General features: G+C 35.0%; 1 protein-coding gene across 13 annotated transcripts in view; it reads right to left on the bottom strand.

Moving 5' to 3' along the window:
- The window catches only part of ATP8A2 (ATPase phospholipid transporting 8A2), a 667,830-nt gene that overhangs the window by 452,895 nt on the left and 197,542 nt on the right, over nucleotides 1-17,393 (bottom strand). For all 13 annotated transcript variants that reach the window (XM_074303628.1, XM_074303629.1, XM_074303631.1 and 10 more), the window contains 3 exons: nucleotides 15,448-15,517; nucleotides 11,974-12,058; nucleotides 10,651-10,790 (listed from right to left, as the gene is read on the bottom strand). In XM_074303628.1, the coding sequence (XP_074159729.1) occupies nucleotides 10,651-10,790; nucleotides 11,974-12,058; nucleotides 15,448-15,517 (295 nt within the window). The remainder of the gene's footprint in view (nucleotides 1-10,650; nucleotides 10,791-11,973; nucleotides 12,059-15,447; nucleotides 15,518-17,393) is intronic.

Raw genomic sequence — 17,393 nt, 5'->3', positions numbered from 1 at the left:
GGAGGACTTCCAAGTATTTCTGACAGCATCCTGCTAATCATTTCTGATAATAGTATTCCATCATAATCATATATCACAATTTATTCAGCTATTCCCCAATTTATGGACATTTCCTAAATTTCTAATTCTTGCCCCAAGAGCTACTATAAATATTTGTGTGTGTGTGTGTGTGTGTGTACATGTGTGTGTGTGTGTATTTTCCTTTTTTAAAAATCTTTTTTTGGGATTCAGGCCTAGTGGTATTGTCAAGTCAAAGGATATGCATGATTTTATCGACTTTTGGGCATAGTTCATTTCATTTGATCATTTATTAATTGGATAATAGAATAAACCTATTATCTTAAAGAGGGAGAAAACAAGTACTTAACAAAAATGTATGCAGAATTAGTAAAGAATGAATAAGTACAAATATATACAAAACAGTTATAAACAAGGTAGTTTGGGAAGGAGGGAGAACACTAGCAGTTTGAGGGGATCAAGAAAGGCTTCAGGAAGATCTTAAAGGAAGAGAAGGACTCTGTGGCAGAGGTAAGGAGGGAATGCGTGTCAGAAACGGGGACAGCTAGTGCAAAGGCACAGATATGATAGATGAGGTGTTGTGTGTAAGGAAAAGAGAGAATGCTAGCTTGACTGGATCAAGAAATGCAGGAGGGAGAATCATGTCCAATGAGGTTGGAAAGATCACTGAGGGCCAAGTTGTGTAAGGCTTTAAAAAGCTAAACAGAGAAATTTATATTTCATCATCAAATCAGTAGGAAGTCACTACAACTCATTGAGTAAGTGAGGTATATAGTCATATCTACAGTTTTAAAAAAATATTTTGCTAAAAGACCAATTAAGAGGCTGTTACAATGATCTAGACAAGATGAGAGAGCTTCAATCCAGCTAATAGTGATGTGAATTTGAAATCATATGAAATAACTGCTGTAGAGGAGCCAAGATCTGGAGTGAGAGGAGTCCATGATTGTAAACTTGAGAGAATGAAAAGATGGTGATTTCCTCCAAGTAAAATAGGAAGATTTTAGTAGAGGGTTTAAGGAGAAAGATAATCTAAAATTCAATTTTAGATATGTTAAGTTCAAGATGAACATGGTAATTCAGTTTGAAATATGCACTAGGAGGCTGGTGATGTAAGACTAATAGCCAAGACAGAAGAGTTAGATATATAAACCTGGGAGTTCTCTGCATAGAGATGATAGTTAAACCTCCAGGAGTTGATGAGATTACCAAGTGAGAAAGTAGCAGGAAAAGAGACCTTAGGGCAGAACAGTGAGAAACTTGCACAGGTTGGATGCATAATGAGCTAGCAAAGGAGACTGAAGATTTCAGGCCTATCATATTCACTACAGTTTGATGGACCAGAAAAGAATCTGAAAATTCTTGAGGGAGACAGGAACTTTCTAGGTTATTTGGTATAACCCTCTCATCCCCACTGGCAGATGAGCCCCTCAACATCATCTCTCCTGTAAGTGTCATCTGGTCTATATGTAAACACTTCCAGGGATTAGGAAGCTCATACCATTAGAACATTGGTCCATTTTTAGACAGTTGTAGTTGTTAATAAATTTCTTTTCCTGATTCAGAATTTACATTCCTATCATTAACATTTGATAGTTTAATGTGATCATCTGGAAACACACAAAAGTCTAATCACTCTAAAACATATGGAAATACTTGAAAACAACTACTATCTTCCCTGAAAGCTAAAACACCCCCCTTTCCCTTAATTGACTTTCAAGCACCATTGTTTCCATTTGTTATCTAAGACTCTCCCCCCTCCTACTCTCTTGCAGTTTGTTCATAAATTAGTCCCAAGTTTTTCCCCCACAAGTGAATTGATGCTTCCATAAATCTAAGGGTTTTGCTGCATTTTAACATCACTATATCTCTTTAGGTAAAGTCAAACAATGGATACAGAGTCAGAATGTCTCCATTTTACACATAAGGACCTTTGCCCAGTGATCATCACAAGGTAATAAATGGCAGAGGTAGGATTGAAACCCTAGCTTGTCTGGCTTCAAATCCAGCATTGCTTCAGTTTCCTCAATTATAAAATGAGGATAATAATAGTATTGTCAAAGACTGTCATACATATCAAAAGAGATATTTGTAAAATATATTTAACAGTGGCTGGCAAACATTTATTAAGTACTTATGTGCTGAGCCAAGAAGCAATAGGCAATTCCTGCCCTTAAGGAGCTTACAATCTAATGGGAAGACAAAATGCAAACAAATGTATACAAAGCATGCTATATATACAGGACAAATAGGCAATGATTAATAAAGGCGCTACATATATGCTTATTTCATTCCCTTTCCTCCTCCTGATGTATGCTATTGATAAGTATGCAATATTAAGAGAATGATTTCCAACATGTTAGACTGACCCAACTGGAATGAATGCCTTTACTGAAAAAGATCACAATTTCATTACAACACTGGAACTAATAGGGTGAGAGGAAAAATCAGTTTTCAGATTAGTAATAATAAAATCCTATTTGAGAGGTATTGAGTTAGTATTAATAAAAAGCAACCCTAGTCACCCACTAGCAGTTCCAAGATAGTGCTTAGATAAAAGCATCCCAATTACACTATGAAGCTAGGGCTTGCACAACTTTATATTATATGTAGAAGCAACTGAAATTTACAACCAATCACAGATATGAAGATCCTGGTAATGGAGTAGTCAGGAAAATGACTCTCAAGTGGGCTGTGGTCTCTGATGTTATACATCCTAGATTGGATGGTTAGTGCTTTATCCACAGTTTCCTGTGTTACACTTTATAACTTTAAAAGAATACCGCAGGGTTTTGACAAGCATGCTTTCACTGAAATCATATACAACATATCCTTTTGCCATCTGTATGTTTATCTTAAGAAAATTCTGTTCCTTTTGAGGAAAAAAGACATAAGAGAAATGACTGCAAAGGCTATTTTATTTCAGTGCTACAAAATACATGAACTTCTAACAAAATATTTTACATGAGAAAAAGACAAAAGATGACATATGGTAAATGGAAGCTCATGTTAACTTAAACATCTAAGCACCATATTTCACTTACATATGTCAAAATTATAGACTAAAGAATAAAAACTGCCTTGCATGCCATCATCTAACAGAATGTAAAAATGCAGTTGAAAGTGAGATTTCCCTAGTGTAAGCAAAACTGTAAACTATCATACACAGGGACTATTGCTAGACAAGGAGGTGGGCTCAGAAGTGAACAAAATAAAGAGAGTGAGAGAATGTGCGATTGGAAAGTTGGATGGTGTTTTTAACAACTCCAAATTTCTCTATGAAATAAAAACCAAGCTTCTTTGTAATTCCAGTGTCCTTTCAATGATGCTATATGGTTTTTAATCATGAAACAGAAACAGATGACCTAAGAACAATGGAGAAACCCACAGTGGGCATGAATAAGCAGTAGCATATAGCCAACAATAAACAGTATAGGCAGAAAGCATCATAAAATATATTTATCTCAATTTCTTTCTTTTTAGGTCTAGGTCTGAGAGAGGTCAGTTGTTTTCCCACTAGCATAGTTTTACCGTTCATTTCCTCTTGTAATATTTGATTTTTCCAACAAAAATTTAGATGTTATGCCCATATATGGTATATGTATATATATATATATATATATGTGTGTGTGTGTGTGTGTGTGTGTGTGTGTGTGTGTGTTCAGTATTGATATTAATTCACTGTTTATGTCTTTAGTTAGCAATATGTGGTTTCCCTGACTATCTCTTTTAATGAAGTGTCTCTCTGCTTTTGCTTTGTTTGAGATCACAATGGCTATCCTACTATTTTTATTCCAGCTAAAAGTATAATAGATTCTGCACCAATCTCTTATTTTATTTTTTCATGTGTTTCTTTCTGTTTGAAGTGTCTCTTTTAAATAACATATTCGATTCTAGTTTCACCCATTCAACTGTCTACATTTACAGTTATGATGGTTAATTGTGTATTTCTCTCCATCCTATTCTCATATTTAGCCTTCTCTTTTTTCCACTGTCCCCTCCTCAAGAGTCTGCTTTGCTTCTGACCACTGCCCTCCTTTATTCTACCCTTGTTATTCTACTCCCCACCTTCTCTCATTCCTTTTTCCTCCCACCTCCCTGTTTTTGTAAAATAGCTTTCTATATATGAATGAGTATGTATATACATTCTTTCCTTCTTGAACTAGTGATGAGGTAATAGGGAACCTCAAAATGATGAGGTAACATGAACCCAATTAATTGAGGTCTAGTGGCAGGATTCGGGGTACAGGGAGTCACATGGAGCTCCCCTGCAACCCCCTTAGGATTCGGCGCAAGGATACAAAGTTAAATCAGGTCTAGTGGAGGCGAGAGTCCCCTCTAAATGAATTTACAGGCCCGAAAACCTAGATTGATAAAAAGATGTTTATTGCTAGGTTTGGAAGCAAGGTTAAGCGTGCTTTATCCAATCCAGCTCAGATCCGGTGGGGGGGCTGGGTACAGCCCAAACTAGTGTTGACCAGATCTTGTATCAAAGTGGGCTGAAAACCCAAACCAATTGGGGGCTGGGTACAGCCCAAACTGGCTCAGATACGGATCTTTTCCTCTAGGAATATCTTGTCCCAAAGGTAGATCAGACAAGGAATCTTAAAGGGGCTATGCCCGCTACACTAAGAGAGCTGATAATGAAGTTCAGCATTACCCACTTCTTACCCCATATTTTCCCTTTCATAGTATAAATTCTTCCTTATGTATTTCTTCTTTTATGTAAGATAATTGTCTCCATTCTCCCTCTTCCTTTCCCCTTCTCCAAATGCATTACTTTTTCTCAACCTTTCATTCTTCTTTTGAGGTCAACTCAACATAAAAGATTGACACTTATGCTCTTTAAGTAGATACTTTTTAATTGCCCTAATAATAATATAATTCTGAGGAATTAAATTTATCATTTACCATTTAAATTTATCATGCAACCCAAGATAGTCAGTGGTCCTGTGGGAACTCAACCTACCAATATAAATTCAAGCTGGGAGAATTGCTTCAGAAAAGAATACAAGACGTTTTCTGATAATATATTCAATGTTTTTCAATGACCTGATTTAGCCTTTTCAGATGAACTAAAGTCCTTTTTGCATACAGCACTGACTGTAACTGGTTCATGCATGCCCTTATCTTATTTTCCTAAATCTATCAGTCTAGCTCATTTTGGTCAAGAGATAGTCAATCCAAACAATTCAGGTTAAGCTCCTTTACTGTTCTCTAAGACCCAACTAAGAAAAAACAATTACCAACTATTCCATTCCCTACAGTGAAGAGCTTCTTACTTTTAAGTCAATGAACATATCTCTCAATGCTCTTTAAAGACATCTAAACCTGACTACCCTTCAGATCCCCTGGGGCTTCTTGTCATGCTAATTATAATTATGTTTTTTTTTTTTTTTTTTTGCTCACTAGATGCAGTCAAGAAGCCTATAGGTCCCCAAGGTATAAGAATTCTGGTAAGATAAAAGAAGCCAAGTATAGAAATGAGAAGGTGGCCTTTGTAAGGAGGGCATTTCCGGATGCCCTTTTCCCCATCCCAAATACATGATTAGAGCATTACTTGGAGTGGAATATTTATTTGTCTTCATTCAGTCATTCACAGACTTAATAAGTGGAACTTTCTCCTTAGAGAATAAATGGCACCTCTGCTCTTCTAGACTTCTATCCTTTCAAATTCAAAGCTCACATGGTTTCCCAAGTCATCAGCTTCAAACCCTACTTTCTATAATGAAACAGAGATCTCTATTGGTGGTAGAGAACACTTTAAAATGGCAACATTCACATACAGTGGAGAACACTTGAAATTGGCTACATCAATGTCCCAGAACAATAGAAAGGGTGAGTTTAATAATTTCAAATGCCAACACACACACACACCGTAGAATATAAATAAATGCTGATGTTAGCAAATTACTGCTTGATAGCTTCCCTTAAAATAGTCTCTGATGTTTACTAACTACAAAAATGTAGATACCCATAACCTCTCCCAGCCTTAATTCTGTCATCTGTCAAATGGGGATAATAACATCTTTGGCACCTATCTTACAGGACTGTGCAGCTCAAATTAAAAATTTGTAAAAAAAAATTTTTAGAAACTTTAGCAGGGGAGAGGATTTGGGGAAGATGGCAGAACAGGACAGAAAATTCCAAGTTCTTCAGATTTTTCCTACAAGACGAGAGGCAGGGATGTTGCTGGCTATTGACACTTACAAGAGGACAGAGTTCTTGGTTTGGGGTTCCAGAACACAGGGATAAACCAAAAGAGGATCTGAGGTCAGAGGCACCATCCCCATACACCAGGACTAGAGGTGATTACATCAACAATCTATTAGAAATTTTTAAAAAATGAGCAGGCAAAGGAAAAAGAAATCAACCACAGCAAGTTACTATAGGAATAGGGAAGACCGGGGTTCATCTTCAGAGGAGGGTGCTGAAGTAAAAAAGGCCTTTTCTATCCCAAAAAGTAACATTAAATGGTCACCTACCCCAAAAGAATTCATAGAACTCAAAACACTTTAAAAATCAAATGAGAGAAATTGAGGAAAAATTAAAAAGTAAAAAATAAAAACAATCTAAGAAAAACAAGATGATAATAAAAAGTCAATTAACTAGAAATGAACATCCAAACTCTTAAGGAAGAAAATGACTCTTTGAAAATTAGAATTGGGCAAAGGGAAACCAGTGGAGTTATGAGACCAAAAAGTAATAAAACAAAGTAGAAAGAATTAAAAAATATAAAAGAGGTGACATCTCATATGAAAAACATCAGATCTGTTAAACAGATCAAGAAAAATTAGACTACCTAAAAATTACAATTAGGAAAAGAATCTTGATGAAATAATACAAGAAACAATTAAAGAAAAATGTCCTGAAGTATTAGAATAAAAGGGTAAAATTTCCACCTGAAAAAGATCTTATAAAGAAGACCTACAAAAACATCATAGCCAAATGTTGAAGCCTCCAGGTCAACAAGAAAAAAAAAATTCAGATATGGCAAAGCCACAATTAGAATCACAGAAGGCCTAGCAGCAGCTACCTTAAAAGACTACGGGTCTTAGAACACTATGTAACAAAGGGCAACCAAAAATATTTGAGTTGCAACCAAAAATATGCCCAGCAAAGCATAATTCTGAATGGGGGGAAAATGGACATTCAATGAACTGCCATTTTAGACTTGTAGGGTTTTATTGCAAAAAGACCTGAATTTAAGAGAAAATCTGACATATAAGATCCAAGAGAAATATAAACATCAAAGATTAATTTCAAAGAATTTAGTAAGTGCAAACTATGCTATAAACATGAAAATGTAACCAACACAGAGGAATTAGGTGGGGAAGGAGGGTTGGTTGTTCTGGAATCCTACTCTCATTGAGAATACCTTAAAGAGAAAACAATACATATATATTTAGAAATTTTCTAAATTTGTAAAGCAATAAGAGGAGGGAAGGATAGGATAAGGAGGGGTGGATATAGAGGGGTGAGTAGATTAACAGGAATGAAATAAAGAATGTAGATTAATAGGAATGAGATAAAGAGAGAGGGAAGAAAGGAGAAAGGATAAGGGAGGAATCCTTTTGGGGACGGTGTAAGTTAAATGATTGGAAGGCAAAATAGAAGGTGGAAGTAAAGCAGAGGAGTGGGCAGGGATAGGAAAATAGATTTGATTAAAAGAGAAAAATGGGGAAACCACACTATATGTCAGTTATATTATTATTTTAGGTTATTTAAAGTAACTAAATAGTTTAAAGTTGGAATATTGCTGTGGAATGGGAAATGATGAGTTCGTAGATTTAGAAAAATATGGAAAGGCTTGGACTTAGAGGATTGCTGTTATCCACCTTCAGAAAAACAGAGGATAAACAGTATGACCTTACATAGAGATATATATGTATATGTATAGATATGTACATAAAAAATATCTATCTATCTATCTATCTATCTATATAGATATATATATAGATATATATACTCTTAATTGTAGCCTTCTTGGGGAAGGTTGGAAGAAAGAGGAAAAAAGAATAAAGTTAAAAGTGCATAGCTGAGAACAAAAGAAAATTTACAAGGAAGCAAAGAAAAGATGAACAGCTCGGAACACATTGTGTAGTATTTATGTATAGTAGGCTTTCTTGAAATGGAAATTTAGTGTTTCACATTTTGAATTCTTTCTTATATTCTGCTGCACAGTAGAACAAATTTCTTTTTCTATTTTGTATTTGTTTTAAATAATTTTGTAAAAAAAATTTAAGAAATTTTAGCAAGCTATACAAAAGTCAGCTGCTTTATGTGTATGCATATATACACATACATGTAAAATGTATGTGTATATGTATATATACACACACACAAATATATGTATACATATACACATTTAAAAAAAGAAACATTTTGCCCCAAAATTCTTCCCTATAGGTTATATAAGTTAAGGAGGTAGGTGTGGGGATACAACAGGGGAAAGTGAGATCTTGATCATTCTGGAACCTGCATAGGGCCAGATTAGACAAAAGGAAAAGGAGGAAAGGATAGGCTCAGATGCCTAGAGCATTCTTGCCCCTCACACTAAAGCAAGGAGCCTAGATTTCATCACAACTGGTTGGTAGTATAAAAGAGACCTATAATAAGCTTGGGATTAGCAGAATCTTTCACCTCTGTTCTTCTCCAAATTAGCCCGATTTTTCTGATGCATGCTGACTGTGACCATTCCAAATCACCTCTAACCAATGTTTAGGTATTTAGCTATGACAGTTGAAAAATAAACTTTCTGTATGTACTGGAAATGTGTTGTTCCAGACAATTTTGAGTAGACAATAAGTAAACTAGGTTTATCAGAATGGATTGTAAATGGCGCTCAAGATTTAACAAGGATACAAGATAAGCCCTTCCTTGAAGTTCCTTTCCTCTGAAACATTATTTCTATATTTCAGTAGTCCAATAGGTCTTGATTCCCTCACTTTCAGAGAATACATCTAACAGAAGTGGAAAACAGACAAAAAGAACAACAATGATAAAACACCAGTCTCACCTATTTTGCTAATATGGGATCCAGTAATAATTGCTACAAAAACAACCTTATGCCTGAGAAAGATATTCTGGACCTCCCACCAGCCTCCCAGCACCATAAAATCACAAGAAAACTATATTCTTTATTTATAGCTGATCATTTTGGCAAATGCCAACTAGAATTCTCTTAATACCCTTTTAATGTGCTCTAGAAAAATCAACTAAAGGATATGATTTCAGGGTTTTTCCTCAGAGAAATACAACAAATAAAGGAATCACCAGCTCATAGTGTCTTAGCAACTATGTTTCAAAAACTTTTATGGCCTTGAGATCCACAGTTTTAATCATTTTTTTTGTTTGTTTGTTTGTTTTGTTGCCTCCTTATTGTACAGAGAAGGTGCTGGCCTGCTTTGGTTGTAGGACTTTACTCTCTTTAGTTTAGAACATCCCTTTAACATCCCTCTACTGATAAAATCACATGATCAATTTCTAATTCTTTCTTTTGTTAATATTCAGAAAAGCTGAAGTACCTGGAAAAGGCCTCATTTTAATAACATTAAAAAGTTTTTCAAAAACAATGCCCCCTGGTGGCACTAAATGAAAAAAGAACTTATTCAGGAGGAAAAAAAAAATCAAACATTGAACAAATATCCTTTTTCGTTTTATGGGGATTGATGTTTTTGGTGCTTTATTTTTTTTAACATTTATTTCATAAGTAACTTCTGAGGTTTTCCCCTACTATCAGAGTCATATGGTATAAAACCTAGATACATTGAATCAGATGTACCAAGTAAATAATATAATTTGTGCCTAATATTCACCTGGAGAAGTTCCACTTTTCTTACACTATAGTAAAATTGGTTTATTGCTCTAGTATTCAAAATACTCAAAATCATAGGAGCATAGGACTTTATATCTAAAGAAGGAGAAGTTGGACATCCTATGGCCCAATTTTCTTATTTAGATCCATGAAATGATTTGTCAGACCCCAGGTTCCTTTTTTCATAAAGGGCTACATTGTGTGAATAGACTTGATTTGCAATTATTTTCATACCTTTGAGCTCACCAAGCTCAATCAAGACTCAAAACTCAAACAAGAATAACAAACATAACTTCAAACTCCACTGAATTTTAATATCAAAGGAAAATCTGAAAAATTCAGTCATTAATTGGTGTCATACATTTATAGAGAATGCATAATAAGACTAATGTGAGGCATAGCAAAGTAAAACTGTCTAACAAAGCATCCCATGAGTCTTGAAAGGTTGCAGAACTGCAATTTGGAACTTGGATTTCTCACAAAACTGTTTTAAACCCTAGTTTAAGCTTAATGTTTCTTTTTCAGGAAAAGATGTCTAAGAATGAAGTAAACAGAAGGTAGTAAAAGGAATGAAACGTTATAGCTTAAGCCTTTTCTCTTAAATTATTCTAAAAGAAGTTTCTTTGGATAAGACACAAAACCCGATTCTTCAAATATTAAAGATAATGGGAAAAAATTTTAAAAAGATAAATGCCAATTTAACACATAATGAAAACTGTATTGTTTATTTTGTTTTGGGTATTTTTGTATATATGAAAATAAGCTACTCAAAGGGAAGCCAATTTGGTAAATGAGAATCCATGTGTTCTGATTACCTTTTCAATGATTTCGTAGCACTCTTCCAGCCTTCGATGTCTATCTTTCAAAGTTTTACAAGCTGTCTGATAAACAGTCAACCATTCCTGGTAAACATCCTCAGATAGATCCGCATAGGCAACACAGAGTGTTCTCAAGCCTGAAGAACAGCAAATAATATAGAAAGATCATGCCCTTGTCAGTTCAGAGGAACTTATCACTTGAAAACAAAAACCAAAAGTCTTCTCTCACATCCCAAGCTTTATGAAGTCTTTCAATGCTTCCTGCTATTTTTTTCAGTGCTTAGGATTTCAAAGCCATAATGAACTCCTAGTACAGAAACTCCCTCTACCTCTGCCAATAAATAATTTACCTATAACTCAACCAAATAATAATCCAGCAGCACAGCACTAGGAGACTTGTTTGACATCTTGGAGAACCTTTGGTAGGAATGAAGAGGGGAAGAATAAATTGTCTCCTAAGAATCGCAGCTATTTATTGTTAACAAAGCCCAGAACTTTAAAAGTCAAATCTCTACTTTAGAAGAGTTGCTTTCTATTTCATTCTAAAGTTCTTACTGGCAACTCCCTTCTGTTATCAATCCGGAGCACACTTACGTTTATTAAGACAACAGTCAATGGTACCAGGTACCTCAGTAAAGAGATCTTTGCTTTTATGCCATAGACATAAGCATGTTAGAAACAGAAGCGCCAAGCTCAGATATGATCTTGGGCAAGAGAGTCAATGACTTTTGTCACCTTCACAAGCAAGGAAGATGGTAATCTGCACCCTGATTTAAAGTGTCTCAGAGAATACTTGGGGATAGGCACTATAGGTTCAGTGTCCATAATGGAGGAATGAAAAGTCAGCATTATATAGTTAACAAAAGGTTAAGCCCACTAACTTAGGGGCTAGTTCAGCTATATACTTAGTGAAAGCTTCTCTGAGTGAGAAAATGATGCTATGAAGATCTCAGACAAAGCAGGCCATTTTTTATTCTCAAATTCTTATCATCACGGGTGAGCCTTGGACACCAGACTCAGACACACTGAATAGACCATAATGGATTGTAGATTCTCTACAGAAATGAAGGAAGCACAGCATAAGCATGAATATCTTTTCCTGCTGACATGAACACAGAACATGATAAGAGTTTTAAAAGCTGAAATGAGACACATGCATTCAGAATTACAAACACTTTAACTTTTGACCCCATCTGAAATTGTGATTACTGGCTAAATAAAAGTAGTACTATTCAAGTATAAGGTATTATTGTAGATACTCACTTTATTTTACATTTAATTAATAAATTATAATATCAAAAATGGTTTAACATAACTTACCTTCTGTTGCAAAATATTCAAGATGACACAAAGTTTGTTCTGTGAACTCAGAATTCTCTGACAGTCTCTCAAAAATCACATTATCCTATCAAAGAGGAAGTCATCACATATAAAATTATAATTCAATCTTTCAATCTTCTAAACATCATCTTAGAGCTTTATGTTTTTTTACCTAATGGATTAAAAAGTATTTTGAGAAGCCCTGATAAGAATAGCTAAATTCCAATCCATAAGCAATGAAGAGCTTTGAACTTCACAGTAAGTTGGATTTTTTAGGAAGCACTTCAGAGAGCAACCCGTTTTCATTTTATACATGAGGAAATCAAGGCCCAAACAACTACAATGATTTGTTTCTAGTCACATGGGCAGAAAGGAGTAAAACTTGTATTCAAATCTAGTTTCTATGATTCCACATCTAGGACTTTTCCCTCATCAAATCTGGTAATTATGAAACAAACTAAAATGTACATTTTCTGATAAACTGCAGAGCAATATCTGGTGAAACATTGCAGAACACCTTTTTCTGACTGTTCTGTAGCATTAGAACAAAGACCCATTTGGTTTTCTGACTTCTATGTGAATAAGGATAAAGATTTCTAAACTGTCTAAGATGTGATTCACTTTTCTTTCAAAATTAGTCTTCATGTATAGGATTTGGACAAAATCAAGTGTTCTTAACCCAGGATCCACATATTTGTTTTTAAAAGGTGTGTGTGTGTGTGCGCGCACGCGCGCGCACATGTACACTTACAAGATATAAATATATATATATATATATATATATATATATGTATAAAGAGACACATATACATCCACATCTATACCCACATATCTATTATATTATTAACTGAATTTGAATATGATTGGTTTCATTTGTAATTCTATATATTTTGTTTTGTACATTTAATAACATTAGAAAGTCTAATATATTCTTCACTATATACTTCATTGGTATCAAAGGTGCAATGTCACTGCACCATCTATCTGCCCCTAGATCATTTTTAATGTCTTTTCCCACTGTGACAATCAAAGGTTTTATGTAAGTCCAACTTTTCTTAACCTTCTCAATTTCTCTTGTGTTCTCTAACAATAGACACATTTATAAATCTAGTAAGATTGTTTTCAAAAATATCATGAACAACAAAATGTTATGTTAGCAATATAAATGTCAACATTTAAAATGCAATTCTTAAGACCATAGATATACTAAATGCATGCCTAGATATGAATACATGCAGACATGTGACGTTTTATCTTTTTTTCCTCCAGTCAGATAAGACCACATGCCAGTTTTCCCCAAGCAGAAGAACTGCTTTTTTTCAGACTAGATATTGAAAGTAGCAGGCAGCCGCAGCTCCTAATTTTTGCCTCAGAGGACCAGTACTTACCACTAAATAGTAACCAGAAGACTAACTTAGGATCATTTTCCAAGTCAAACAAGAAAGAATTATGACACAGCATCTCTGACCTGGGAAGGAGTCTCCAAATTTATCTAGTCAAACCCAGTCTGATGCAGTGCCTGACTGTACCACCCCTGAAAAGGGACCTTTGAGGCTCGCCTGGAAGACTTCCAGTGCCCAGGAGCTCCTTAGCTCCCAAAGAAGTCACAAGTTTCTTGTGCTTCTATCTAATTGAAATTTGCCTTTCTCCAATTATACCTACTGCTCCTAGTTCTAACCCCTAGGTTAAACAAGGCCCATCACTCTTCCACAAGACAGGAGTCCTATCTTCCTCACTCCCTCATTAAGCCTTCCTTAATAAAAGCTAATCAACACCACATTTTTCAGCCCTCGTTATATAGGATGGCTCCAAGTCTTAGCACCACTGGCTGCCCTCCTTGAGCTGTCTCCTAGTTTATCCACTTGCTTCCTAAACTGTGAAATCCCACATTTCTCCAAACAACTAAGAGGTACAGGTGGGAGAGCACAGGACGGAGAGCACAGGACCTGAAGTCAGGAAAACCTGAGGTTCCAAATCCTGCCTTACAAACTTACTAGCAACATGACCCTGGGAAAATCATTTCACTTCTCTTAGCCTCAGTTTCCTCATTTTCAAAATAACAACAATGTAGAGCATAGCATCTGAAGGAGTTTCAGGGCAGCCTTTGCTAACACAGGTGTTGTAGACTGGAAATGAGATAAATTGAAGGCAGAGGGAAGAGGAGAGAGGTAAAACAACGCAGCTGCCTCTCAGTCAGAGAGGTCAGAGAACAGCATCAGCCTCTCACAGTCTCCTTGTATCATCATCCTCCTCTCACATGAAGAGATCCATTCTACAAGTCTGAATTAGACCTCCAGCAGCCACTGGCAGGTAGCTCTCATATCACAACATCACAGGACCTCAGCTTGAGGGGGACAGAAGCTGTACTAAAGCAATAGACCTTTTCCATGACATCCAAAAAATGATCATCTCAACATTTTCTGAGAAGGAAATGGAAAGGGAGAGACCCACTTGTGAGACACCTCTTCTGGAACAGCTCTGAATAGAAAATTTTTTCCCCTAAAATCAAATCTAAATCTGCCTCCTTGATAGTTCTACCTGTGACTCCTAATCCTACCCTATGAACACACCAAAATAAGTTAGATCCATTCTCCATGTGATGGTCCTTAAATACTTTTTGCAATTATGAAATGGCCTTCTTTTAAACCTTCTATCACACACACTAAATATCCAAGGTTATTAGAAGACTTAAGACGTTTTTCCCCATCGCACTGGAAAGGTTAATTTGGAAAACAGGATGGATCCTGATAGTGGACAGCCAGAAGGAGGCTTCTGTTAAACAAGCTAAACATTCCCAGTTCCTACAACTAAACCTCACATGGCAAAAACTAAAGGCCACCTCATTCCATTTTATTCATATCATTCTGAAGTTATGACTCCCAGAGAATTCTTTAGATGGGGTCTAACCAGAAGAGATAAGAGAGAATATATTACCTCCCTAGTTCTGGAGCCCAGGCTTCTTTTAATACAATTTAATCATTGCATTAGCTTTTGTGACAACCATATTTCAGAAACAATTCATACTGAACTCAATGTTTACTTAAACCCCCAGACTTTTACTTATAAAAAAACTTTTCTCTGGCCATATCTTCCCATCTTGTATCTGTAAAGTTGATTCTTTTTTTTTTTTCCAAATATACAACTTTACGTTTATATTTATCATTTTATCTTGTTAAATGTGGCCCATTACTTTAACCTGTCAAGTTCTTTTTGGATCTTGCCTTTGTCATCCAGTATGTTAAGTTACTTCTCCTTTCCCACTTTGTGTCATTTGCTAATTTGGTATGACCTCTATGTCATCAATACAAGAATCATCAATCATGACCAGCAATTTTCCTCCCATGGAATCAATATAAAATTAGTCACATATTTGTGATACTGGAAACATGAAAAGGAATACTATAAAAAGCTATTAGTGCCAAAGTATCTGTAGCAATTTCAAATTGCAATGCAAGCAACCATTCTTGTACTTACAGCTCCTTTGCAATAAAGGCGAATTTGTCCTGCTGGTGTTCGAACGATTACCGACATTCTTTTTCTGTCACTATAATAAAAAAGAAATTATCATTAGTTTCTTTTCCTGGTCAAACTACCAAATGGCAAAACTAAGATCACAAGCAACTTAAAAATATTTTGTTTTGTTTAGGAGGTGAAAGAAAGCAGATAGAATAAGTGGAAAACTTTAACAGGACTTTAATCATCAGTTTGCTGCTGACAGAATTATTGTTGTACTGGCTACTATACTGCCTAAGTAGCCAGATACATTCATTTTCTCTTTTACCAATACCATTGAATTCTCAGGAATTCAATATTGCCTAAATTTGGTAAAAAACGATTTTTAAAATGGTCAAATGATGCAAATTTCTATGATTTTTATGGTATAATTAGTTGATAATTTCCTAGTATAATTAATTTATTAATAATAATGTTGAGACAATACTACATGATGATCAATTCTGATGGATGTGGCTCTCTTCAACATGAGAGGATCCAAATCAGTTCCAAATGATATGTAATGAAGAACCAGCTACACCCAGAGAAAGAACACTGTGAAATGAGTATGGACCACAACATAACATTTCCACTCTTTCTGTTATTGTTTGCTTGCATTTTTGTTTTTTCTTCTCAGATTATTTTTCTTTCTAAATCTGATCTTTCCTGTGCAACAATATAACTATATAAATATGTGTACATATATTGTATTTAACATATACTTTAACATATTTACCATGTATGGGACAGCCTGTCATCTAGGGGAGGGGGTGGAGGGAAGGAGGGGAAAAGCTGAACAGAAGTTTTTGCAAGGGTCAATGTTGAAAAATTACCCATGGATATGTTTTGTATATGAAAAGCTATAATTAAAAAAGAGAAAAAATAATAATGTTGAAAGATAAGAATTTCCTTCATTTAAAATATTTATTTCACAAATATTTATGTATATGCATACATGTATATGTATATATAAATGCATATATAAACACACATATATATATATACACATTCCTCTAACTTATTTACTAAATGTCTACTGAATGTTGAATTAAAGTTTTTTGAATTACTTGTGTAATTCACATGGGGGGATCATATTTGGCTTAAATTTTAAAAATTTAAATTAATCTCTAATTTTACTTGCACAACATAGCTGATGGATAGATGGAGCCTCAGAATCAAAATAAACTGGTTCAACTCTCATTTCAACATGCCCTAACTTTGTGACCATAGACAAGTCAATCAATGTCTCAGTGCTCTAGGTTATTTTCTGAGATTTTTAAGTTACAGAGGATTTGTTGCTCTGTGTCATAGAAGATATCTCCACACCAGGAGTTCCTGGAAGGAAATCACATGTATAAATTGGATTTGACCCTCTCTCTACTTTTCCAACTCCTAACCACCTCCATTTAAAAATTCTGACTAATTTTTAAAAATCAAAACTATGATTGACTGATGAGTTTCACAATTTTTCTCTTTCTCTAATCACCCTCTAAGACTTGTAAAAGAATAACAATCAGCTGAGTAAAACCTGAATGATATCTTTTGAAGTAAAAAAAGCCCTGTTCTATAGCCAGATCAGCATCATCAAGAGACAAAATAGTGTTTGCAAACAGTGCTTCCCAAATTTTTAGTTACTAAAGCCATCAGAAAAAAAATATATAATATTTCAAGCTTATTGAGCCCATTAGAAAGAAGGTATTTCTTTTTTTAATTTCATTTTATTTTTTAATTTATGGAATAAAACAAGACAGTATTTCTCCAGTTCTACCATGTTTATTCTAATTGATGAACATAGACTACAAGAAGAACTAGATTTCTCAGTTTCAGAGATGTAAATATTGACATAGAGGTAGCCGGCAAAAGTGTAAAATGGAAGCAGAAAAGGCAGAAAACATCCTGGAAAGAAATGGAGGAGAATCTTTTAGATG

The sequence above is a fragment of the Sminthopsis crassicaudata genome, chromosome 3 (assembly GCF_048593235.1).
Source record: "Sminthopsis crassicaudata isolate SCR6 chromosome 3, ASM4859323v1, whole genome shotgun sequence".
NCBI lineage: Eukaryota > Metazoa > Chordata > Mammalia > Dasyuromorphia > Dasyuridae > Sminthopsis > Sminthopsis crassicaudata.
This window is presented reverse-complemented; position numbering and strand designations above follow the sequence as displayed.